General features: G+C 47.7%; 1 protein-coding gene across 1 annotated transcript in view; it reads right to left on the bottom strand.

The window, feature by feature from the left end:
* Window position 1: 1 nt before the first annotated feature.
* Window positions 2-27,521, bottom strand: part of LOC135545120 (rho guanine nucleotide exchange factor TIAM1-like) — a 154,524-nt gene continuing 127,004 nt past the window's right edge. Inside the window, 11 exon segments of the mRNA XM_064972752.1 lie at window positions 2-4,024; window positions 4,250-4,422; window positions 9,009-9,096; window positions 12,533-12,641; window positions 19,594-19,652; window positions 20,026-20,134; window positions 24,195-24,313; window positions 25,981-26,050; window positions 26,431-26,463; window positions 26,466-26,522; window positions 26,525-26,550. Of these exon segments, the coding sequence (XP_064828824.1) occupies window positions 3,450-4,024; window positions 4,250-4,422; window positions 9,009-9,096; window positions 12,533-12,641; window positions 19,594-19,652; window positions 20,026-20,134; window positions 24,195-24,313; window positions 25,981-26,050; window positions 26,431-26,463; window positions 26,466-26,522; window positions 26,525-26,550 (1,418 nt within the window). The 3' untranslated portion in view covers window positions 2-3,449.

Below are 27,521 nucleotides of genomic sequence, written 5' to 3'. Positions count from 1 at the left end.
TCATAACAACCTTCCGACCCCTGACCCTGACCCACAGCACACCTTGATGTGAACAGGAACCGATTCAGGCTACTAAAACAAACAATTATAAAGTGAGACGTTACATGGCGCCAACTAAAAACTGTCCCCCAGTCACACGGTTATAGTATTTCTCTGAAAGATCATTTCTGAGTAGTTTGTCTCGGGCTTGGAGCATGCTCAGGTGGCCCTCCCTCCAACCAGTCAGTCAGTGTGCCCATCGCCACGTACTGCGGGCGAACTCCCTAAAAATACATGTCGAATTCTTGAGGAAGTTTCGTGTTACCGATGGCAACTTTCCCTTCCCAGATGCAGACACATCGGCTGGGACTGAGGTGCAGGAAGCGGAGAGAGACTTGGGGCTGTTGTCGGGAAACAGGTGGAACTAGCATTAACACAGGGGGATAAGTGAGACGGTTGGTTACATACAGGGCCCAGGGTTTGGATGACGACTTGGGTGTCTCTTGACTGCTCCGGGAGTTTCTCGGATGACGAAGAGGACTTAGTTCTGGGGCCGCAACCTCCACACGCTACGGGAATAGAGGTACCAGAACTGTGCCGCAGGGCGGCGATGCATTTGGAGATGACGTGGCCGTGTTCAACCCCCCCGCGGCAGAAGTCATCAAGGATCGGTGGGAAGTACCTGACCCCACAGTCAAGTGCCACCTACCCCTTTCCAGATTTCATAGAAGAACTGACACCAACAACTGTCCAACCCTGAATTAGCTAAACCAGTGTCCTGGCTATATTCCCAATCTGCCCTTCATACCATCATGGCCACCTAATCATCCCTGAGCTTCCAATTGACTCATTCATCCCCCCTACTCTCTCCTGTAACTATTCCCCAGGTCATTGCTGTGAATGAGAACGTGTTCTCAGCCAACTGACCTGGTAAAATAAGAGTTGAATAAAAAAAAGATGCCGCGTGGGTGGGGCCCCCTTTCAACGATCTGGGGGGTAGGCCCCCTTTCAACGATCTGGGTGGGTAGGGCCCCCTTTCAACGATCTGGGTGGGTGGGGTCCCCTTTCAACGATCTGGGTGGGTGGGGCCCCCTTTCAACGATCTGGGTGGGTGGGGCCCCCTTTCAACGATCTGGGTGGGTGGGTGGGGCCCCCTTTCAACGATCTGGGTGGGTGTGGCCCCCTTTCAACGATCTGGGTGGGTGGGTGGGGCCCCCTTTCAACGATCTGGGTGGGTGGGGCCCCCTTTCAACGATCTGGGTGGGTGGGTGGGGCCCCCTTTCAACGATCTGGGTGGGTGGGTGGGGCCCCCTTTCAACGATCTGGGTGGGTGGGCGCCCCCTTTCAACGATCTGGGTGGGTGGGCCCCCATCTTTTCAAAGAGACTTACCCTGAACTTCTGACAGTGTACTGCTGTTGACCAGATATGAAGAGGTTCTGTTGTCTATGAATTTAATATCACTCACTCACTCACTCACTTCGCTCGCTCACTTCGCTCACTTCGCTCACCTCACTCACCTCACTCACCTCACTCACTCACTCACTTGGCAGCGCTGTACGCATCCCCCTCTGGAGTCTGGTGGATCTGAATACCCTGGCCTTCAAAGCCTCCCTGCTCATGGCTCGGGGATCTCCCGCGCGTTATCCGTACACCCTTCACTGTACTCAGTCCCCCCCCCTGAGCGACTCTTAAGGTGAACTTGCATCCAAATGCGCCCTTTTCTCCGACATGTCCTACAGATCCTTAGCTTTTGAGCTATTTCCCTTTTCACCCTCCTCTGTTTGCTTTCTGAAGAGCAACGGAGGTTACATGCCGTGTGTCCGGTGCGAACTTCACTTCACGTATATTGAACGGTCCTGGGATATCTGGTCATGTGACCAGCATATTGTTTTTTTTCTCTGTTTTGCTAATCCAGCAGGACGCTCTCTAAGCAGAGTCTCTCCCACTGGATTGTGGGGGATCTCTCTCTGGCATTTAGCAGCAAGGCGTTACCTAGCGCGGTGTACGTGCCCACTCCACCGGGAGTCTGGCAACGTGTTTCGGCCGTTGTTTAAAGCGTTGACTTTAGGAGATAGTTGGGCATCACCACACACTTGTGAGGTTTTATCGCCTGGATGTCACACAGTGTGCTTACGGCTGGGACAAGGGGACGTCACTAGGCAGCGCACCGTGTGACTGCCGCATTTGGTGGGGTCAGGTTCGTTAGGGTTGGCTTGGGGAGGGATTATATTTCCCCCATAGTATGTTGACTGTCTGGAAGGGAACATAACGTTATGACTATAACTGCTGTTTTCTGAAGGAGGGAAACGAGGTACAACACCTGTTTGGCCCAGCTCCGCCCGTTCCTGGGCTCGGTAAAGAGCGGTATTAAGTTGAAGGAATTAATCTGAGCCTCACGCTCATCACCTGTGGAAGGCGTGGCTTCCAGCAAGGAGAGGATGTAAATAGGGCTAGGATTCTAGGATTCTAGATCCTTCACCCTGAAGAGCGACTCCCCATAGTGTGTTGTACCTCGTTTCCCTCCTTCTTGGAACAGTAGTTATCGTCACAACGCTGCGTTTCATGTGTTCAAAACAAATACGCACACTTGACAACAATGTGCAGGAACCTATAGTACCCCCTGGTATCTGCCCCAATGTGCAAACCATGCCAAGCAACAGTATTGATTAGGGTCCATGATTGTACTGTCGGACAGTGAGCCAGCCAGCCAGCAAGTCAGTCTCTCACAGTTTGACCTCCACATCACCATATGATTGGATAAGACCCCTCCATGTCTCCGTATGATTGGTTGATTCAATAAGACCCCTCCCTGTATTCCAGTATTGCTCCCATTGGAGGGCTTCAGTTTGTGTATCTGTACACAACAAGGCATTCAAGTACACTGACAAGGAGTCGATATAGCAGCTTGAAGTAGCTGTGCCATGCATATCTATGCACATGTAATATTGATGGGTGGGGTTTGATTGCTTACTGATTATTTCTTGAAGCTCATGGATGCTTCCCAAATGGCACCCTTTAGACCACGGCCCTATAGAACCCTATTCCCTACATATAGTGCACTACTTTAGACCAGGGCCCTATAGAACCCTATTCCCTATATATAGCGCACTACTTTAGACCAGGGCCCTATTCCCTATAAAGTGCACTGCTTTAGACAGGGCCCTATTCCCTATATAGTGCACTACTTTAGAACAGAGCCCTATTCTCTATATAGTGCATTACTTTAGTCCAGGGCCCTATAGAGCCCTATTCCCTATATAGTGCACTGCTTCAGACAGGGCCCTATAGAACCCTATTCCCTATATAGTGCACTGCTTCAGACAGGGCCCTATTCCCTATATAGTGCACTACTTTCAACCAGAACTTTATGGGCCCCAAATAGGGAAAAGGGTGCCATTTGTAACTCATATAAAGCTCTCTGTCTGAGTGGTGAGACACACTGTCTGTAACTATCCGCTGATCTTGTACTCTAGCTCTGTAGTGTCTGACCCCCTGAGACCGGGGGACAGTTCTCCCTGCGTAGCCAGATGTCCTCACATTCCTCCCCAGCCCCCTGGTCATCCACACTCATCCCAGCTAGGCCACACTGCTTCCCCAGGTGGGAAAGTCTCATCCCTGGGGTGGTGGTCCCCATGGCTCCCTGGGGCAGGGGGTGTTTAGGGCCCCTCTCTTGGCCTTCCTCTCCCAGGGACAGGGCCCCGATAGGCCCATCTAGGTCGGTGTTGGACAGTGATTCAGTGTAGGGTCCTCTGACAGACAGGCAGAAATCATCATCATCACCACTAAGGATCTCTGTTTCTTTCACGTCTCCTCCTCCTTTCACCTCCGCCTCCTGCTCCGCCTCGTAGCGCTCCAGGTCCATCTGCTCCTCCACCCAGCGGTCTGTATCCCCCCGTTCCCGTCCCCGTCCATCAGGCTCTTCGGAAGCCAGTGGAGACAGAGGGGACTCCAGGTCCGGCTCGCCGTCGAAGACGATGTCTGTGTCGATAGTGAAACGGTTCCTCACCAGTTTCCTCCGGCCCAGGGTCCTCGCCGGGTCTGACGCTGCAGAGGGAAGAGAAACACACATCAACGTTTCCAGTGGGATGAATGGATTAGATAACAACGTCAATAGATCACATATAAAATATACACCACGTAAGCTAGCTGTTAAGCGGTTACCTGCTTTAAATCACACTGACACAAGCACACAGACGACCCACGTCCAATCACATAATCCACAATCCCATCCCACCCCCCACATGCCTCATCCCTGCCGACAGCACCTACCTGCTCTGTTCATGGCAGGTCTGGCTCCCTTCAGGGCACAGAGGCGTTTGCCTCCGAAGGGGACATACTGCTGGTTGGGGGGTAGAGACTCGGTCTTCATCAGTTGACGTCGTTGTTTATCTCTCAGGATGGAGTGGACTGTCTTCAGGAAGTCCTTCTTACTGTCCACAGAACTGGACGAAAGAGAGATTTAGAAAGATTTGGCATGGGGTTCCCAGATCCTCAAAAAGTTATACAGCTGCACCATCGAGAGCATTCAGACAGGTTGCATCATCGCCTGGTACGGCAACTGCTTGACCTCCGACCGTAAGACGCTACAGAGGGTGGTGCATATGGCCCAGTACATCACTGGAGCAGGGCTTCCTGCCATACAGGATCTATATACCAGGCGGTGTCAGAGGAACCTAAAGTCATATACTGTTCTCTCTGTTACTGCACGGCAAGCGGTACCAGAGCACCAAGTCTAGGTCCAAAGGGCTCCTTAACAGCTTCTAATCCAAGCCATAAGACTGATGAACAATTAATCAAATGGCCACCTGGACTATTTACATTGACCCCCCCCCCCCCTTTCCCCCTTTCTGTTTTTACACTGCTGCTACTCACTGTTTATTATCTATGTAGAATTACCTCGACTAACCTGTATCCCCACACATTGACTCTGTACCGACACCCCCTGTATATAGCCTCCACATTGACTCTGTACCGGTACCCCCTGTATATAGCCTCCACATTGACTCTGTACCGACACCCCCTGTATATAGCCTCCACATTGACTCTGTACCGACACCCCCTGTATATAGCCTCCACATTGACTCTGTACCGGTACCCCCTGTATATAGCCTCCACATTGACTCTGTACCGACACCCCCTGTATATAGCCTCCACATTGACTCGGTACCGGTACCCCCTGTATATAGCCTCCACATTGACTCTGTACCGGTACCCCCTGTATATAGCCTCCACATTGACTCTGTACCGGTACCCCCGGTATATAGCCTCCACATTGAATCTGTACCAGTACAACCTGTATATAACCTCCACATTGACTCTGTACCGGTACCCCCTGTATATAGCCTCCACATTGACTCTGTACCGGTACTCCCCTGTATATAGCCTCCACATTGACTCGGTACCGGTACCCCCTGTATATAGCCTCCACATTGACTCTGTACCAGTACCCCCTGTATATAGCCTCCACATTGACTCTGTACCGTAACACCCTGTATATAGCCTCCACATTGACTCTGTACCGGTACCCCCTGTATATAGCCTCCACATTGACTCTGTACCGTAACACCCTGTATATAGCCTCCACATTGACTCTGTACCGTAACACCCTGTATATAGCCTCCACATTGACTCTGTACCGTAACACCCTGTATATAGCCTCCACATTGACTCTGTACCAGTACCCCCTGTATATAGCCTCCACATTGACTCTGTACCAGTACCCCCTGTATATAGCCTCCACATTGACTCTGTACCGTAACCCCCTGTATATAGCCTCCACATTGACTCTGTACCGGTACCCCCTGTATATAGACTCCACATTGACTCTGTACTGGTACCCCCTGTATATAGCCTCCCCATTGACTCTGTACCGGTACCCCCTGTATATAGCCTCCCCATTGACTCTGTACCGGTACCCCCTGTATATAGCCTCCACATTGACTCTGTACCGTAACACCCTGTATATAGCCTCCACATTGACTCTGTACCGGTACCCCCTGTATATAGCCTCCACATTGACTCTGTACCGCAACACCCTGTATATAGCCTCCACATTGACTCTGTACCGGTACCCCCTGTATATAGCCTCCACATTGACTCTGTACCGGTACCCCCTGTATATAGCCTCCACATTGACTCTGTACCGTAACACCCTGTATATAGCCTCCACATTGACTCTGTACCGGTACTCCCCTGTATATAGCCTCCACATTGACTCTGTACCGGTACCCCCTGTATATAGCCTCCACATTGACTCTGTACCGTAACACCCTGTATATAGCCTCCACATTGACTCTGTACCGAAACACCCTGTATATAGCCTCCACATTGACTCTGTACCGTAACACCCTGTATATAGCCTCCACATTGACTCTGTACCGAAACACCCTGTATATAGCCTCCACATTGACTCTGTACCGTAACACCCTGTATATAGCCTCCACATTGACTCTGTACCAGTACCCCCTGTATATAGCCTCCACATTGACTCTGTACCAGTACCCCCTGTATATAGCCTCCACATTGACTCTGTACCGTAACCCCCTGTATATAGCCTCCACATTGACTCTGTACCGGTACCCCCTGTATATAGACTCCACATTGACTCTGTACTGGTACCCCCTGTATATAGCCTCCCCATTGACTCTGTACCGGTACCCCCTGTATATAGCCTCCACATTGACTCGGTACCAGTACCCCCTGTATATAGCCTCCACATTGACTCGGTACCGTAATACCCTGTATATAGCCTCCCCATTGACTCTGTACCAGTACCCCCTGTATATAGCCTCCCACATTGACTCTGTACCGTAACACCCTGTATATAGCCTCCACATTGACTCTGTACAAGTACCCCCTGTATATAGCCTCCACATTGACTCTGTACCAGTACCCCCTGTATATAGCCTCCACATTGACTCTGTACCGTAACACCCTGTATATAGCCTCCCCATTGACTCTGTACCGGTACCCCCTGTATATAGCCTCCACATTGACTCTGTACCAGTATCCCCTGTATATAGCCTCCACATTGACTCTGTACCAGTACCCCCTGTATATAGCCTCCACATTGACTCGGTACCGTAATACCCTGTATATAGCCTCCACATTGACTCTGTACCGGTGCCCCCTGTATATAGCCTCCACATTGACTCTGTACCGGTACCCCCTGTATATAGCCTCCACATTGACTCTGTACCGGCACCCCCTGTATATAGCCTCCACATTGACTCTGTACCAGTACCCCCTGTATATAGCCTCCACATTGACTCGGTACCGTAATACCCTGTATATAGCCTCCCCATTGACTCTGTACCGGTGCCCCCTGTATATAGCCTCCACATTGACTCTGTACCGGTACCCCCTGTATATAACCTCCACATTGACTCTGTACCGTAATACCCTGTATATAGCCTCCACATTGACTCTGTACCGGTACCCCCTGTATATAACCTCCACATTGACTCTGTACCGTAATACCCTGTATATAGTCTCCACATTGACTCTGTACCGGTACCCCCTGTATATAACCTCCACATTGACTCTGTACCGTAATACCCTGTATATAGCCTCGTTATTGTTATTGTGTTACTTTTTATTACATTTTTTAAACTTTATTTCTTGAACTGCACTGTTGGTTAAGGGCTTGTACGTAAACATTTTACGGTAAGGACTACACCTGTTGTACCCGGGTCATGTGACAAGTAAAATGGTATTTGATTGTTTTTAATTATCCATCAAATTAAACCATTCTCAGATGGTTAAGACATACAGTTGAAGTCGGAAGTTTACGTACACTTAGGTTGGAGTCATTAAAACTAGTTTTTCAACCACTCCACAAATGTCTTGTTAACAAACTATAGTTATGGCGAGTCGGTTAGGACATCTACTTAGGGCATGACACAAGTCATTATTTCACTTATAATTCACTGTATCACAATTCCAGTGGGTCAGAAGTTTACATACACTAAGTTGACTGTGCCTTTAAACAGCTTGGAATATTCCAGAAGATTGTGCCATGGCTTTAGAAGTTTCATTTGAGTCAATTGGAGGTGGATGTATTTCAAGACCTACCTTCAAAGTCAGTGCCTCTTTGCTTGACATCATGGGAAAATCAAAAGAATTCAGCCAAGACCTCAGAAAAAAAATTGTCGACCACCACAAGTCTGGTTCATCCTTGGGAGCAATTTCCAAATGCCTGAAGGAACCACGTTCATCTGTACAAACAGTAGTATGCAAGTATAAACACCATCATACCGCTCAGGAAGGAGACACGTTCTGTCTCATAGATATGAACGTACTTTGGTGCGAAAAGTGCAAATCAATCCCAGAACAACAGCAAAGTATCTTGTGAAGATGCTGGAGGAAACAGGTACAAAGGTATCTATATCCACAGTAAAACGAGTCCTATATCGACATAACCTGAAAGTCCGGTCAAGAAGCCACTGCTCCAAAACCGCCATAAAAAAAGGAGGAATGGGCCAAAATTCACCCAACTTATTGTGGGAAGCTTGTGGAAGGCTTCTCAAAACGTTTGACCCAAGTTAAACAATTTAAAGGCAATGCTACAAAATATTAATTGAGTGTGTGTAAACTTCTGACCCACTGGGAATATGATGAAAGAAATAAAAGCTGAAATAAATCACTCTCTCTACTATTATTCTGACATTTCACTTTCTTAAAATAAAGTGGTGATCCTAACTGACCTAAAACAGGGACTTTTTTTTAACGAGGATTCAATGTCAAGAATTGTGAAAAACTGAGTTTAAATGCATTTGGTGTATGTAAACTTCCAACTTCAACTGTATATAGGTCAACAGCCACAGCATTAATGAGCACCAATGAGCTTCCCCTCTTAGTGCTTTGGGCATCTGGAAAGGCACCATATTAATGAATTAATTTAATATGAAGGGGGGAAAAAACATCTAAACGATTAAAAGATATTGAGGTTGGTTCCAAAGTAAAATCAGTGACTCAATGTCGTCTTCAGTCAGGACTGATAAACAATCAGTTGGGTCAGGAGGCTCACCTGCAGCACAGGTGGAATGTCCTCTCAGGCCGTCCTTCTGACTCCGACTTGACGTGGACGATGTCACACACGGCAGAGCCCTCTCCGTCTGCAATGGCGCGCACACATGTTATAACCTCACATACAGAACAACTCATTTGTGGTCACTGACTATCTTTCTCTCACTCCATCATGTCTATTCAGACAGAGAAGAACATCATGTCTATTCAGACAGAGAAGAACATTACAAAGAACATCATGTCTATTCAGAAAGAGAAGAACATTACAAAGAACATCATGTCTATTCAGAAAGAGAAGAACATTACAAAGAACATCATGTCTATTCAGAAAGAGAAGAACATTACAAAGAACATCATGTCTATTCAGACAGAGAAGAACATCATGTCTATTCAAACAGAGAACATTACAAAGAACAGCATGTCTATTCAGACAGAGAAGAACATTACAAAGAACATCATGTCTATTCAGACAGAGAACATTACAAAGAACATCATGTCTATTCAGACAGAGAAGAACATCATGTCCATTCAGAAAGAGAAGAACATTACAAATAACATCATGTCTATTCAGACAGAGAAGAACATCATGTCTATTCAGAAAGAGAAGAACATTACAAAGAACATCATGTCTATTCAGACAGAGAACATTACAAGGAACATCAGGTCTATTCAGACAGAGAACATTACAAAGAACATCATGTCTATTCAGAAAGAGAAGAACATCATGTCTATTCAGAAAGAGAAGAACATTACAAAGAACATCATGTCTATTCAGACAGAGAAGAACATCATGTCTATTCAGAGAAGAACATCATGTCTATTCAGAAAGAGAAGAACATCATGTCTATTCAGACAGAGAAGAACATTACAAAGAACATCATGTCTATTCAGACAGAGAAGAACATCATGTCTATTCAGACAGAGAAGAACATCATGTCTATTCAGACAGAGAACATTACAAAGAACAGCATGTCTATTCAGACAGAGAAGAACATTACAAAGAACATCATGTCTATTCAGAAAGAGAAGAACATCATGTCTATTCAGAAAGAGAAGAACATTACAAAGAACATCATGTCTATTCAGACAGAAGAACATCATGTCTATTCAGAGAAGAACATCATGTCTATTCAGAAAGAGAAGAACATCATGCCTATTCAGACAGAGAAGAACATTACAAAGAACATCATGTCTATTCAGACAGAGAAGAACATCATGTCTATTCAGACAGAGAACATTACAAAGAACAGCATGTCTATTCAGACAGAGAAGAACATTACAAAGAACATCATGTCTATTCAGACAGAGAAGAACATTACAAAGAACATCATGTCTATTCAGACAGAGAAGAACATCATGTCTATTCAGAAAGAGAAGAATATTACAAAGAACATCATGTCTATTCAGACAGAGAAGAACATCATGTCTATTCAGAAAGAGAAGAACATTACAAAGAACATCATGTCTATTCAGACAGAGAAGAACATTACAAAGAACATCATGTCTATTCAGACAGAGAAGAACATCATGTCTATTCAGACAGAGAGGAACATCATGTCTATTCAGACAGAGAAGAACATTACAAAGAACATCATGTCTATTCAGACAGAAAATAACGTTACAAAGTCAATACAGGAATGGTTTAGTGTGTCACTCAAGCCTCTGCCAAATGACTCAAATAATGCATTAATAAATGTGTTTCAGGATTAACAGCATGGCTGACTGTACAGTACCTTGGTTATTGACGGCTCTACATTGAACTGTACCTTGGTTATTGAGGGCTCTACATTGAACTGTACCTTGGTTATTGAGGGCTCTATATTCAACTGTACCTTGGTTATTGAGGGCTCTATATTGAACTGTACCTTGGTTATTGAGGGCTCTACATTGAACTGTACCTTGGTTATTGAGGGCTCTACATTGAACTGTACCTTGGTTATTGAGGGCTCTACATTGAACTGTACCTTGGTTATTGAGGGCTCTATATTGAACTGTACCTTGGTTATTGAGGGCTCTATATTGAACTGTACCTTGGTTATTGAGGGCTCTATATTGAACTGTACCTTGGTTATTGAGGGCTCTATATTAAACTGTACAGTACCTTGGTTATTGAGGGCTCTATATTAAACTGGACCTTGGTTATTGAGGGCTCTATATTAAACTATACCTTGGTTATTGAGGGCTCTATATTGAACTGTACCTTGGTTATTGAGGGCTCTATATTGAACTGTACCTTGGTTATTGAGGGCTCTAAATTGAACTGTACCTTGGTTATTGAGGGCTCTATATTGAACTGTACCTTGGTTATTGAGGGCTCTATATTGAACTGTACCTTGGTTATTGAGGGCTCTATATTGAACTGTACCTTGGTTATTGAGGGCTCTATATTGAACTGTACCTTGGTTATTGAGGGCTCTACATTGAACTGTACCTTGGTTATTGAGGGCTCTATATTGAACTGTACCTTGGTTATTGAGGGCTCTATATTGAACTGTACCTTGGTTATTGAGGGCTCTACATTGAACTGTACCTTGGTTATTGAGGGCTCTACATTGAACTGTACCTTGGTTATTGAGGGCTCTACATTCAACTGTACCTTGGTTATTGAGGGCTCTATATTGAACTGTACCTTGGTTATTGAGGGCTCTATATTGAACTGTACCTTGGTTATTGAGGGCTCTATATTGAACTGTACCTTGGTTATTGAGGGCTCTACATTGAACTGTACCTTGGTTATTGAGGGCTCTATATTGAACTGTACCTTGGTTATTGAGGGCTCTACATTGAACTGTACCTTGGTTATTGAGGGCTCTATATTGAACTGTGCCTTGGTTATTGAGGGCTCTATATTGAACTGTACCTTGGTGATAGAGGGCTCTATATTGAACTGTACCTTGGTTATTGAGGGCTCTATATTGAACTGTACCTTGGTTATTGAGGGCTCTATATTGAACTGTACCTTGGTTATTGAGGGCTCTACATTGAACTGTACCTTGGTTATTGAGGGCTCTATATTGAACTGTGCCTTGGTTATTGAGGGCTCTATATTGAACTGTACCATGGTTATTGAGGGCTCTATATTGAACTGTACCTTGGTGATAGAGGGCTCTATATTAAACTGTACAGTACCTTGGTTATTGAGGGCTCTATATTAAACTGTACCTTGGTTATTGAGGGCTCTATATTAAACTATACCTTGGTTATTGAGGGCTCTATATTGAACTGTACCTTGGTTATTGAGGGCTCTATATTGAACTGTACCTTGGTTATTGAGGGCTCTACATTGAACTGTACCTTGGTTATTGAGGGCTCTATATTGAACTGTACCTTGGTTATTGAGGGCTCTATATTGAACTGTACCTTGGTTATTGAGGGCTCTACATTGAACTGTACCTTGGTTATTGAGGGCTCTACATTGAACTGTACCTTGGTTATTGAGGGCTCTATATTGAACTGTACCTTGGTTATTGAGGGCTCTACATTGAACTGTACCTTGGTTATTGAGGGCTCTACATTGAACTGTACCTTGGTTATTGAGGGCTCGGACTTGGAGCGTGTCTGTGGAGATCATGTGACGGAAGCGGAATGGGTCCTTGTCTTCAGACGAGACTGACGACACTCGATGGGAGCCACCCTGAGAGACACAGACAGACCTTAGACACGCCCCCTACAGACAGACAGACAGATGCTCGATGGGAGCCACCCTGAGAGACACAGACAGACCGTAGACACGCCCCCCTACAGACAGACCTTAGACACGCCCCCCTACAGACAAACAGATGCTCGATGGGAGCCACCCTGAGAGACACACAGACAGACCTTAGATACGCCCCCCTACAGACAGACCTTAGACACGCCCCCTTCAGACAGACAGATGCTCGATGGGAGCCACCCTGAGAGACACAGACAGACCTTAGACACGCCCCCCTACAGACAGACCTTAGATACGCCCCCCTACAGACAGACCTTAGATACGCCCCCCTACAGACAAACCTTAGATACGCCCCCCAAACAGACAGACCTTAGATACGCCCCCCAAACAGACAGACCTTAGATACGCCCCCCAAACAGACAGACCTTAGATACGCCCCCCCTACAGACAGACAGATGCTCGATGGGAGCCTCCCTGAGAGACAGACAGACCTTAGATACGCCCCCCTACAGACAGACCTTAGATACGCCCCCCTACAGACAGACAGACAGATGCTCGATGGGAGCCACCCTGAGACACACAGACAGACCTTAGATACGCCCCCCTACAGACAGACAGATGCTCGATGGGAGCCACCCTGAGAGACACACAGACAGACCTTAGATACGCCCCCCTACAGACAAACAGATGCTCAATGGGAGCCACCCTGAGAGACACACAGACAGACCGACCTTAGATACGCCCCCAGACAGACAGACAGACAGATGCTCGATGGGAGCCACCCTGAGAGACACACAGACAGACCTTAAATACGCCCCCCAGTCAGACAGATGCGTCCCGTCCCCTCAAGACAGATACGCCCCCCAGACAGACACGTTCCCCCCCCCCCCCTAACAGACAGATACGCCCCCGCACAGACAGACACCCCCCCCCCTACAGACAGATATATGCACCCCCTACAGACAGATACGCATCCCCCCTACAGACAGATACGCACCCCCCTACAGACAGACACGCACCCCCTACAGACAGACATGCACCCCCCTACAGACAGATACACCCCCCCTACAGACAGATACACCCCCCTACAGACAGATACGCACCCCAACAGATCCATAAATGATTGCCAAAGCATCTACATAGTGCTTATGAAGACGTTATGAATGCTCTATAAAGCCTTTTTAAGTTAATAAGTTACTGGGATGTGACCATTTTAGTTAATTTAAGGCAGGTTGGTTTAGATGGCTGTGTGATATGCCTTTTGCAATACATCAACTGGTACCACTGACCCAGGGGACTAGGTATGGAATGTACCACTGACCCAGTGGACTAGGTATGGAGGGTACCACTGACCCAGTGGACTAGGTATGGAGGGTACCACTGGCCCAGTGGACTAGGTATGGAGGGTACCACTGACCCAGTGGACTAGGTATGGAGGGTACCACTGGCCCAGTGGACTAGGTATGGAGGGTACCACTGGCCCAGTGGACTAGGTATGGAAGGTACCACTGGCCCAGTGGACTAGGTATGGAGGGTACCACTGGCCCAGTGGACTAGGTATGGAAGGTACCACTGACCCAGTGGACTAGGTATGGAGGGTACCACTGACCCAGTGGACTAGGTATGGAGGGTACCACTGACCCAGTGGACTAGGTATGGAGGGTACCACTGACCCAGTGGACTAGGAATGGAGGGTACCACTGACCCAGTGGATTAGGTATGGAAGGTACCACTGGCCCAGTGGACTAGTTATGGAAGGTACCACTGACCCAGTGGATTAGGTATGGAAGGTACCACTGACCCAGTGGACTAGGTATGGAAGGTACCACTGGCCCAGTGGACTAGGTATGGAGGGTACCACTGACCCAGTGGGCTAGGTATGGAGGGTACCACTGACCCACTGGACTAGGTATGGAAGGTACCACTGGACTAGGTATGGAAGGTACCACTGACCCAGTGGACTAGGTATGGAGGGTACCACTGACCCAGTGGACTAGGTATGGAAGGTACCACTGACCCAGTGGACTAGGTATGGAAGGTACCACTGACCCACTGGACTAGGTATGGAAGGTACCACTGGACTAGGTATGGAAGGTACCACTGACCCAGTGGACAAGGTATGGAGGGTACCACTGACCCAGTGGACTAGGTATGGAGGGTACCACTGACCCAGTGGACTAGGTATGGAATGTACCACTGACCCAGTGGACTAGGTATGGAGGGTACCACTGACCCAGTGGACTAGGTACGGAGGGTACCACTGACCCAGTGGACTAGGTATGGAGGGTACCACTGACCCAGTGGACTAGGTATGGAATGTACCACTGACCCAGTGGACTAGGTATGGAGGATACCACTGACCCAGTGGACTAGGTACGGAGGGTACCACTGACCCAGTGGACTAGGTATGGAAGGTACCACTGACCCAGTGGACTAGGTATGGAGGGTACCACTGGCCCAGTGGACTAGGTATGGAGGGTACCACTGACCCAGTGGACTAGGTATGGAGGGTACCACTGGCCCAGTGGACTAGGTATGGAGGGTACCACTGGCCCAGTGGACTAGGTATGGAAGGTACCACTGGCCCAGTGGACTAGGTATGGAGGGTACCACTGGCCCAGTGGACTAGGTATGGAAGGTACCACTGACCCAGTGGACTAGGTATGGAGGGTACCACTGACCCAGTGGACTAGGTATGGAGGGTACCACTGACCCAGTGGACTAGGTATGGAGGGTACCACTGACCCAGTGGACTAGGTATGGAGGGTACCACTGACCCAGTGGACTAGGTATGGAAGGTACCACTGGCCCAGTGGACTAGTTATGGAAGGTACCACTGACCCAGTGGATTAGGTATGGAAGGTACCACTGACCCAGTGGACTAGGTATGGAAGGTACCACTGGCCCAGTGGACTAGGTATGGAGGGTACCACTGACCCAGTGGGCTAGGTATGGAGGGTACCACTGACCCACTGGACTAGGTATGGAAGGTACCACTGGACTAGGTATGGAAGGTACCACTGACCCAGTGGACTAGGTATGGAGGGTACCACTGACCCAGTGGACTAGGTATGGAAGGTACCACTGACCCAGTGGACTAGGTATGGAAGGTACCACTGACCCACTGGACTAGGTATGGAAGGTACCACTGGACTAGGTATGGAAGGTACCACTGACCCAGTGGACAAGGTATGGAGGGTACCACTGACCCAGTGGACTAGGTATGGAGGGTACCACTGACCCAGTGGACTAGGTATGGAATGTACCACTGACCCAGTGGACTAGGTATGGAGGGTACCACTGACCCAGTGGACTAGGTACGGAGGGTACCACTGACCCAGTGGACTAGGTATGGAGGGTACCACTGACCCAGTGGACTAGGTATGGAATGTACCACTGACCCAGTGGACTAGGTATGGAGGATACCACTGACCCAGTGGACTAGGTACGGAGGGTACCACTGGCCCAGTGGACTAGGTATGGAAGGTACCACTGACCCAGTGGACTAGGTATGGAATGTACCACTGACCCAGTGGACTAGGTATGGAAGGTACCACTGACCCAGTGGACTAGGTATGGAAGGTACCACTGACCCAGTGGACTAGGTATGGAGGGTACCACTGACCCAGTGGACTAGGTACGGAGGGTACCACTGACCCAGTGGACTAGGTATGGAGGGTACCACTGACCCAGTGGACTAGGTATGGAATGTACCACTGACCCAGTGGACTAGGTATGGAGGATACACACCCAGTGGACCCAGTGGACTGACCCAGTGGACTACGGAAGGTACCACTGACCCAGTGGACTAGGTATGGAAGGTACCACTGACCCAGTGGACTAGGTATGGAAGGTACCACTGACCCAGTGGACTAGGTATGGAAGGTACCACTGACCCAGTGGACTAGGTATGGAAGGTACCACTGACCCAGTGAACTAGGTATGGAAGGTACCACTGGAACTAGGTATGGAAGGTACCACTGACCCAGTGGACTAGGTATGGAAGGTACCACTGACCCAGTGGACTAGGTATGGAAGGTACCACTGACCCAGTGGACTAGGTATGGAGGGTACCACTGACCCAGTGGACTAGGTACGGAGGGTACCACTGACCCAGTGGACTAGGTATGGAAGGTACCACTGACCCAGTGGACTAGGTATGGAGGGTACCACTGGCCCAGTGGACTAGGTATGGAGGGTACCACTGACCCAGTGGACTAGGTATGGAGGGTACCACTGGCCCAGTGGACTAGGTATGGAGGGTACCACTGGCCCAGTGGACTAGGTATGGAAGGTACCACTGGCCCAGTGGACTAGGTATGGAGGGTACCACTGGCCCAGTGGACTAGGTATGGAAGGTACCACTGACCCAGTGGACTAGGTATGGAGGGTACCACTGACCCAGTAGACTAGGTATGGAGGGTACCACTGACCCAGTGGACTAGGTATGGAGGGTACCACTGACCCAGTGGACTAGGTATGGAGGGTACCACTGACCCAGTGGACTAGGTATGGAAGGTACCACTGGCCCAGTGGACTAGTTATGGAAGGTACCACTGACCCAGTGGATTAGGTATGGAAGGTACCACTGACCCAGTGGACTAGGTATGGAAGGTACCACTGGCCCAGTGGACTAGGTATGGAGGGTACCACTGACCCAGTGGGCTAGGTATGGAGGGTACCACTGACCCACTGGACTAGGTATGGAAGGTACCACTGGACTAGGTATGGAAGGTACCACTGACCCAGTGGACTAGGTATGGAGGGTACCACTGACCCAGTGGACTAGGTATGGAAGGTACCACTGACCCAGTGGACTAGGTATGGAAGGTACCACTGACCCACTGGACTAGGTATGGAAGGTACCACTGGACTAGGTATGGAAGGTACCACTGACCCAGTGGACAAGGTATGGAGGGTACCACTGACCCAGTGGACTAGGTATGGAGGGTACCACTGACCCAGTGGACTAGGTACGGAGGGTACCACTGACCCAGTGGACTAGGTATGGAGGGTACCACTGACCCAGTGGACTAGGTATGGAATGTACCACTGACCCAGTGGACTAGGTATGGAGGATACCACTGACCCAGTGGACTAGGTACGGAGGGTACCACTGGCCCAGTGGACTAGGTATGGAAGGTACCACTGACCCAGTGGACTAGGTATGGAATGTACCACTGACCCAATGGACTAGGTATGGAAGGTACCACTGACCCAGTGGACTAGGTATGGAAGGTACCACTGACCCAGTGGACTAGGTACGGAGGGTACCACTGACCCAGTGGACTAGGTACGGAGGGTACCACTGACCCAGTGGACTAGGTATGGAGGGTACCACTGACCCAGTGGACTAGGTATGGAATGTACCACTGACCCAGTGGACTAGGTATGGAATGTACCACTGACCCAGTGGACTAGGTATGGAGGATACCACTGACCCAGTGGACTAGGTACGGAGGGTACCACTGACCCAGTGGACTAGGTATGGAAGGTACCACTGACCCAGTGGACTAGGTATGGAATGTACCACTGACCCAGTGGACTAGGTATGGAAGGTACCACTGACCCAGTGGACTAGGTATGGAAGGTACCACTGACCCAGTGGACTAGGTATGGAAGGTACCACTGACCCAGTGAACTAGGTATGGAAGGTACCACTGACCCAGTGGACTAGGTATGGAAGGTACCACTGACCCAGTGGACTAGGTATGGAGGGTACCACTGGACTAGGTATGGAGGGTACCACTGACCCAGTGGACTAGGTATGGAGGGTACCACTGACCCAGTGGACTAGGTATGGAGGGTACCACTGACCCAGTGGACTAGGTATGGAGGGTACCACTGACCCAGTGGACTAGGTATGGAGGGTACCACTGACCCAGTGGACTAGGTATGGAAGGTACCACTGACCCAGTGGACTAGGTATGGAAGGTACCACTGACCCAGTGGACTAGGTATGGAAGGTACCACTGACCCAGTGGACTAGGTATGGAAGGTACCACTGACCCAGTGGACTAGGTATGGAAGGTACCACTGACCCAGTGGACTAGGTATGGAAGGTACCACTGACCCAGTGGACTAGGTATGGAACTGACCCAGTGGACTAGGTATGGAAGGTACCACTGACCCAGTGGACTAGGTATGGAAGGTACCACTGACCCAGTGGACTAGGTATGGAAGGTACCACTGACCCAGTGGACTAGGTATGGAAGGTACCACTGACCCAGTGGACTAGGTATGGAAGGTACCACTGACCCAGTGGACTAGGTATGGAAGGTACCACTGACCCAGTGGACTAGGTATGGAAGGTACCACTGACCCAGTGGACTGGAAGGTATGGAAGGGACCACTGACCCAGTGGACTAGGTATGGAAGGTACCACTGACCCAGTGGACTAGGTATGGAAGGTACCACTGACCCAGTGGACTAGGTATGGAAGGTACCACTGACCCAGTGGACTAGGTATGGAAGGTACCACTGACCCAGTGGACTAGGTATGGAAGGTACCACTGACCCAGTGGACTAGGTATGGAAGGTACCACTGACCCAGTGGACTAGGTATGGAAGGTACCACTGACCCAGTGGACTAGGTATGGAGGGTACCACTGGACTAGGTATGGAAGGTACCACTGACCCAGTGGACTAGGTATGGAAGGGACCACTGACCCAGTGGACTAGGTATGGAAGGTACCACTGACCCAGTGGACTAGGTATGGAAGGTACCACTGACCCAGTGGACTAGGTATGGAAGGTACCACTGACCCAGTGGACTAGGTATGGAAGGTACCACTGACCCAGTGGACTAGGTATGGAAGTGATGCTTCAACAAAGCCAAATAAATTAGAACCGCTTGATGGGAATGGAATATCAAGGTTAGAATTCAGAGCAACTATGGTTGAAAGGTTTGGTTGTGTTTAGAGACGGAACTTACCATTTTCTTCTTCTGCTTGGATCCATCCTTACACACAAACACCACGGCTGTTCTGAAGACTGAACCATGAAGAGGGCGATGGAAGGGTAAGCAGAAAGATTTCAGTGTCTATGTAATACGTTGCAAATACATGAAATAAGCTACCATAATACAGTATTATGTTAATTGGAGTGATCAGGCTTGCACTCAGTCCCAAATTGGCTGTGGTCAAAAGTAGTGCACTATAACAGGAATAGGGGACACAGTCTATGTCATTAGACAGAGTGGTACATGTATCCCCTTATGTGACAGACAACCATCTTAAGAGTGATCTAGAGAAGGTTCTAAGTAGCTTTGTCCTGTTCTAGAACCCCATTAGCTACGTGGTTCTGAGAGCTACATGGTTCTGAGAAGGCCGCATCCGATGCACACTAGGTATTGCCCTTAACATACTGAATGCAGCCAGTTGGGGTTCTTTCTTCCATTTGCCCAGGGAGGAGGGAGGGTTGATCCAGGCTACGCTGGTGTGGAGCAGCAAGTCACCCATTGACAGATCAGCAACCTACAACACACAACACAGCCATGTTACAACCATGTTACAACCATGTTACAATACAACCATGTTACAACACTGCCATGTTACAACACAGCCATGTTACAACCATGACACAACACAGCCATGTTACAACCATGTTACAACACAGCCATGTTACAACCATGTTACAACACAGCCATGTTACAACCATGTTACAACACAGCCATGTTACAACCATGTTACAACACAGCCATGTTACAACCATGTTACAATACAACCATGTTACAATACAACCATGTTACAACAATGTTACAATACAACCATGTTACAACAGAGCCATGTTACACCCATGTTACAACACAGCCATGTTACAACACAGCCATGTTACAACACAGCCATGTTACAACCATGTTACAACACAACCATGTTACACCCATGTTATAACAACCATGTTACACCCATGTTACAACACAACCATGTTACACCCATGTTACAACACAGCCATGTTACAACACAGCCATGTTACACCCATGTAACAACACAACCATGCTACACCCATGTTACAACACAACCATATTACAATACAGCCATATTACACCCATGTTACAATACAACCATGCTACACCCATGTTACAACACAACCATGTTACAACACAACCATGTTACAACCATGTTACAACACAACCATGTTACAATACAGCCATGTTACACCCATGTTACAACAACCATGCTACACCCATGTTACAACACAACCATGTTACAACCATGTTACACCCATGTTACAACACAACCATGCAATAACCATGATATACAACCATGCTATAACACAACCATGCTACAACCATGTTACAACACAACCATGTTACAACAACCATACTACAACCATGCTACAACACAACCATGTTACAACAACCATGCTACAACCATGCTATAACACAACCATGTTACAACACAACCATGTTACAACACAACCATGCTACAACCATGTTACAACACAACCATGTTACACCCATGTTACAACTATGTTACAACACAACCATGTTACAACTATGTTACAACACAACCATGTTACAGCCATGTTACAAGACAACCATGCTACAACACACCCATGTTACAGCCATGTTACAACACAACCATGCTACAACACACCCATGTTACAGCCATGTTACAACACAACCATGCTACAACACACCCATGTTACAACACACCCATGTTACAACAACCATGCTACAACACAACCATGTTACAACACAACCATGTTACAACACAACCATGTTACAACACAACCATGTTACAACACAACCATGTTACAACACAACCATGTTACACCCATGTTACAACACAACCATGTTACAACACAACCATGTTACAACTATGTTACAACACAACCATGTTACAGCTATGTTACAACACAACCATGTTACAGCTATGTTACAACACAACCATGTTACAGCTATGTTACAACACAACCATGTTACAGCTATGTTACAACACAACCATGTTACAACTATGTTACAACACAACCATGTTACAGCCATGTTACAACACACCCATGTTACAACTATGTTACACCACACCCATGTTACAGCTATGCTACAACACACCCATGTTACAGCTATGTTACAGCTATGTTACAACACACCCATGTTACAGCTATGTTACAACTATGTTACACCACACCCATGTTACAGCTATGTTACACCACACCCATGTTACAGCCATGTTACACACCATGTTACAGCAACATGTTACAACACACCCATGTTACAACACAACCATGCTACAACACAACCATGTTACAACCCAACCATGTTACAACTATGTTACAACACAACCATGTTACAACACACCCATGTTACAGCTATGTTACACCACACCCATGTTACAGCCATGTTACAACACACCCATGTTACAACTACGTTACAACACACCCATGTTACAACACAACCATGCTACAACACAACCATGCTACAACACAACCATGTTACAACCCAACCATGTTACAACACAACCATGCATTAACAACACACCATGTTACAACCCAACCATGTTACAACCCAACCATGTTACAACACAACCATGCTTTAGAACAACACACCCATGTTACAGCTATGTTACACCATGTTACAACACAACCATGTTTACAGCCATGTTACAACAACCACTACACCCATGTTACAACACAACCATGTTACAACCATGTTACACCCATGTTACAACACAACCAACCATGTTACAACACAACCATGCATGTTACAACACAACCATGTTACAACAACACAACCATGTTACAACATGTTACAACCATGTTACAACCATGTTACAACTATGTTACAACACAACCATGTCAACATTAACAACATGTTACACCAATGTTACAGTTACATGTTACAACACACCCAACAATCATGCTACAATGTTACAACACAACCATGCTACAACACACCCATGTTACCAACACAACCATACTCTGGGAAATTCTCCAACCATGTTACAGCTATGTTACAACCATGTTACAGCTATGTTACAACACAACCATTTACAACACAACCATGCACTACTGTTAGACCAGAGCTATGGCACCCATGTTACATATTTAGTGTTACAACACACATGTTACTTTAGAACAGAGCTATGTTACACCACACCCATGTTATAGCCATGTTACAACACACCCATATTTAGTTACAACTACATTTACAACACAACCATGCTACAACACAACCATGCTACAACCCAACCATGTTACAACCCAACCATGTTACAACACAACCATGCTACAACACACCCATGTTACAGCTATGTTACACCACACCCATGTTACAGCCATGTTACAACACACCCATGTTACAACTACGTTACAACACACCCATGTTACAACACAACCATGCTACAACACAACCATGCTACAACACAACCATGTTACAACCCAACCATGTTACAACTACAACACACCCATGTCACATTAACAACACACCAATGTTACAGCAATCCAATCCCTCAACATACTCTGGGAAATTCTCCAACGACCTGTTCCCTATTTAGTGCACTACTTTAGACCAGAGCTATGGCACCCTATTCCATATTTAGTGCACTACTTTAGAACAGAGCTATGGCACCCTATTCCCTATTTAGTACACTACTTTAGACCAGAGCTATGGCACCCTATTCCCTATTTAGTGCACTACTTTAGACCTGAGCTATGGCAATCTATTCCATATTTAGTGCACTACTTTAGACCAGAGCTATGGCACCCTATTCCATATTTAGTGCACTACTTTAGACCAGAGCTATGGCCCTTTTCAAAATAAGTAGTGTGTAGCAAATAGGGTGTAATTTGAACCACACAGCCACTGATACCACAGACACACCTGGAGAATATAAGGAGACTCCTAACAACGCACCTCTGTCTAGATACCACAGAACATGAGGAGACTCCCAACAACACTGTACCTCTGTCTCGATACCACAGAACATGAGGAGACTCCCAACAACACTGTACCTCTGTCTCGATACCACAGAACATGAGGAGACTCCCAACAACACTGTACCTCTGTCTCGATACCACAGAAAATGAGGAGACTCCCAACAACACTGTACCTCTGTCTCGATACCACAGAACATGAGGAGACTCCCACCAACACTGTACCTCTGTCTCAATACCACAGAACATGAGGAGACTCCCAACAACACTGTACCTCTGTCTCGATACCACAGAACATGAGGAGACTCCCAACAACACTGTACCTCTGTCTCGATACCACAGAACATGAGGAGACTCCCAACAACACTGTACCTCTGTCTCGATACCACAGAACATGAGGAGACTCCCAACAACACTGTACCTCTGTCTCGATACCACAGAACATGAGGAGACTCCCAACAACACTGTACCTCTGTCTCGATACCACAGAACATGAGGAGACTCCCAACAACACTGTACCTCTGTCTCGATACCACAGAACATGAGACTCCCAACAACACTGTACCTCTGTCTCGATACCACAGAACATGAGGAGACTCTCAACAACACTGTACCTCTGTCTCGATACCACAGAACATGAGGAGACTCCCAACAACACTGTACCTCTTTCTTGTCTCCACTCTGCTCCGCTATGAGCTGGTCAAACACCAACCCAAACTCCTCGTGGATCTTCTGCATCTCATTGATGTGACTGGCCACCTTGTTCATGGCCTTCATAGCAACTGGACAGGATGTAGAGAGAAGAGAAGAGGAACACTATTATACTAAACCTAACCCTTCTCCATTGATAAAATAATAATATTTAAAAAATATATATATATATATATATATATATAAAATATATATATATATATATAGGACATATATATATATATATATATTTGATTGTCACATATAACCCCTCCCTCCCCCTCCCTAGCTCTCTCAGTAATAGTGGGTACTATAGGACACACCCCCTCCCCCCCCCCATCCTCCTACAGCTCTCTCAGTAGTAGTGGGTACTATAGGACACACCCCTCCCTCCCTCCTACAGCTCTCTCAGTAGTAGTGGGTACTATAGGACACACCCCTCCCTCCCTCCCTCCTCCTACAGCTCTCTCAGTAGTAGTGGGTACTATAGGACACACCCCTCCCTCCCTCCTACAGCTCTCTCAGTAGTAGTGGGTACTATAGGACACACCCCTCCCTCCCTCCTACAGCTCTCTCAGTAGTAGTGGGTACTATAGGACACACCCCCCCTCCCTCCCCCCATACCCTCCTACAGCTCTCTCAGTAGTAGTGGGTACTATAGGACACACTACAGCTCTCTCCTATAGGACACCCCTCCCCCCCTCCTCCTACAGCTCTCTCAGTAGTAGTGGGTACTATAGGACACACCCCCCCTCCCTCCTCCTACAGCTCTCTCAGTAGTAGTGGGTACTATAGGACACATTACAGCTCTCTCAGTAGTAGTGGGTACTATAGGACACCCCCCTCCCTCCTCCTACAGCTCTCTCAGGTGATAGTGGGTCTTAGGACACACCCCTCCTCCTCCTACAGCTCTCAGTAGTAGTGGGTACTATAGGACACACCCCTCCCTCCTCCTACAGCTCTCTCAGTAGTAGTGGGTACTATAGGACACACCCCTCCCTCCCTCCTCCTACAGCTCTCTCAGTAGTAGTGGGTACTATAGGACACACCCCTCCCTCCCTCCCTCCTTACCATTCAGGTGATAGTGCTCTTCACTATCAGGGTCCGTCAGTGAGTACACCCAGTAGTAGTGGGTACTATAGGACACACCCTCCCCCCCCCCCTCCTCCTACAGCTCTCTCAGTAGTAGTGGGTACTATAGGACACACCCCCCTCCCCCCTCCCTCCCCTCCTCCTACAGCACCCCTCCCCTAGGACACACCCCTCCCTCCCTCCCTCCTCCTACAGCTCTCTCAGTAGTAGTGGGTACTATAGGACACACCCCTCCCTCCCCCCTCCCTCCTCCTACAGCTCTCTCAGCTCCCTCTCCTCAGTAGTAGTGGGTACTATAGGACACCCCTCCCTCCCTCCTACAGCTCTCTCAGTAGTAGTGGGTACTATAGGACACACCCCTCCCTTACCATTCAGGTGATAGTGCTCCACTCCTACAGCTCTCTCAGTAGTAGTGGGTACTATAGGACACACCCCTCCCTCCCTCCCTCCTCCTACAGCTCTCTCTCAGTAGTAGTGGGTACTATAGGACACACCCCTCCCTCCCTCCCTCCTCCTACAGCTCTCCAGTAGTAGTGGGTACTATAGGACACACCCTCCCCCCCCTCCTCCTACAGCTCTCTCCTACAGCTCTCTCAGTAGTAGTGGGTACTATAGGACACACCCCTCCCTCCCCTCCCCTCCTCTCCCTCCCTCCCTCCCTCCTTACCATTCAGGTGATAGTGCTCTTCACTATCAGGGTCCGTCAGTGAGTACAGCTCTCTCAGTAGTAGTGGGTACTATAGGACACACCCCTCCCTCCCTCCCTCCTCCTACAGCTCTCTCAGTAGTAGTGGGTACTATAGGACACACCCCCCCTCCCTCCCTCCTCCTACAGCTCTCTCAGTAGTAGTGGGTACTATAGGACACACCCCTCCCTCCCTCCCTCCTCCTACAGCTCTCTCAGTAGTAGTGGGTACTATAGGACACACCCCTCCCTCCCTCCTCCTACCTCTCAGTAGTAGTGGGTACCTCCCTCCCTCCTCCCCTCCCTCCCTCCTTACCATTCAGGTGATAGTGCTCTTCACTATCAGGGTCAGTGAGTACAGCTCTCTCAGTAGTAGTGGGAGACACACCCCTCCCTCCCTCCTCCTACAGCTCTCTCAGTAGTAGTGGGTACTTAGGACAGAACTCTCTGGATGGGTTTGATCAGTAGTAGGACTCCAGGGTTGAGGAGTGTTGCTGTTTCGGGTTCCTCTCTTCCAGAAACTATAGGCCTTGAAGTCTGCATCGGTCTTAGCTAGATGCAATGAGAGAGGGGAGGGGGGTTACACACGTAACCTCCAAACGTTTCAGAAGAGCTGGACAATGAAATAAGATCCAACATAAAGAAGCCCCCTGACTGTCTGCTGGTACCATACTGTTATGTGATCTGTTAATAGAGGCCATACAAGAACAACACTTTCTCTTCTGTCTTAGCTGGAAGCAGAGGTGAGTTTAATATACAGCCAAACGTTTCTGTCTTAGCTGGAAGCAGAGGTGAGTTTAATATACAGCCAAACGTTTCTGTCTTAGCTGGAAGCAGAGGTTTAATATACAGCCAAATGTTTCTGTCTTAGCTAGGTGGTTTCTGTTTATATACAGCCAAATGTTTCTGTCTTAGCTGGAAGCAGAGGAGGGTTTAATATACAGCCAAATGTTTCTGTCTTAGCTGGAAGCAGAGGAGAGTTTAATATACAGCCAAATGTTTCTGTCTTAGCTGGAAGCAGAGGAAAGGAGAGTTTAATACACAGGCAAATGTTTCTGTCTTTGCTGGAAGCAGAGGAGAGTTTAATATGCAACCAACACATTCTGTTGTAGCTATGAAGAGGTCATTCAACACTGTCCTAAGAAACACATTATGTTATAGCTATGAAGAGGTCATTCAACACTGTGGATGGTGTATCAATACACCCAGTCACTACAAAGATACAGGTGTCCTTAACTCAGTTGCCGGAGAAGAAGGAAACCGCTCAGGGATTTCAGCATGAGACCAATGGTGTCTTTAAAACAGTTACGGAGTTTGATGACTGTGATAGGAGAAGACTGAGGATTGATCAACAACATTGTAGTTACTCCCTAATGCTAACCTAAATGACAGAATGAAGAAGGAATCCCGTACAGAATAAACATATACCAACAAGGAATTAAAGTAATACACCAATACATGTGGCAGAGCAATTCACTTTTTGTCCTGAATACAAGGTGTTATGTTTAGGGGCAAATCCAATA

The sequence above is a fragment of the Oncorhynchus masou genome, chromosome 9 (genome assembly GCF_036934945.1).
Source record: "Oncorhynchus masou masou isolate Uvic2021 chromosome 9, UVic_Omas_1.1, whole genome shotgun sequence".
Lineage (NCBI taxonomy): Eukaryota > Metazoa > Chordata > Actinopteri > Salmoniformes > Salmonidae > Oncorhynchus > Oncorhynchus masou.
Note: the sequence above shows the minus strand (reverse complement) of the source record. Positions and strands in the feature narration are given on the sequence as shown.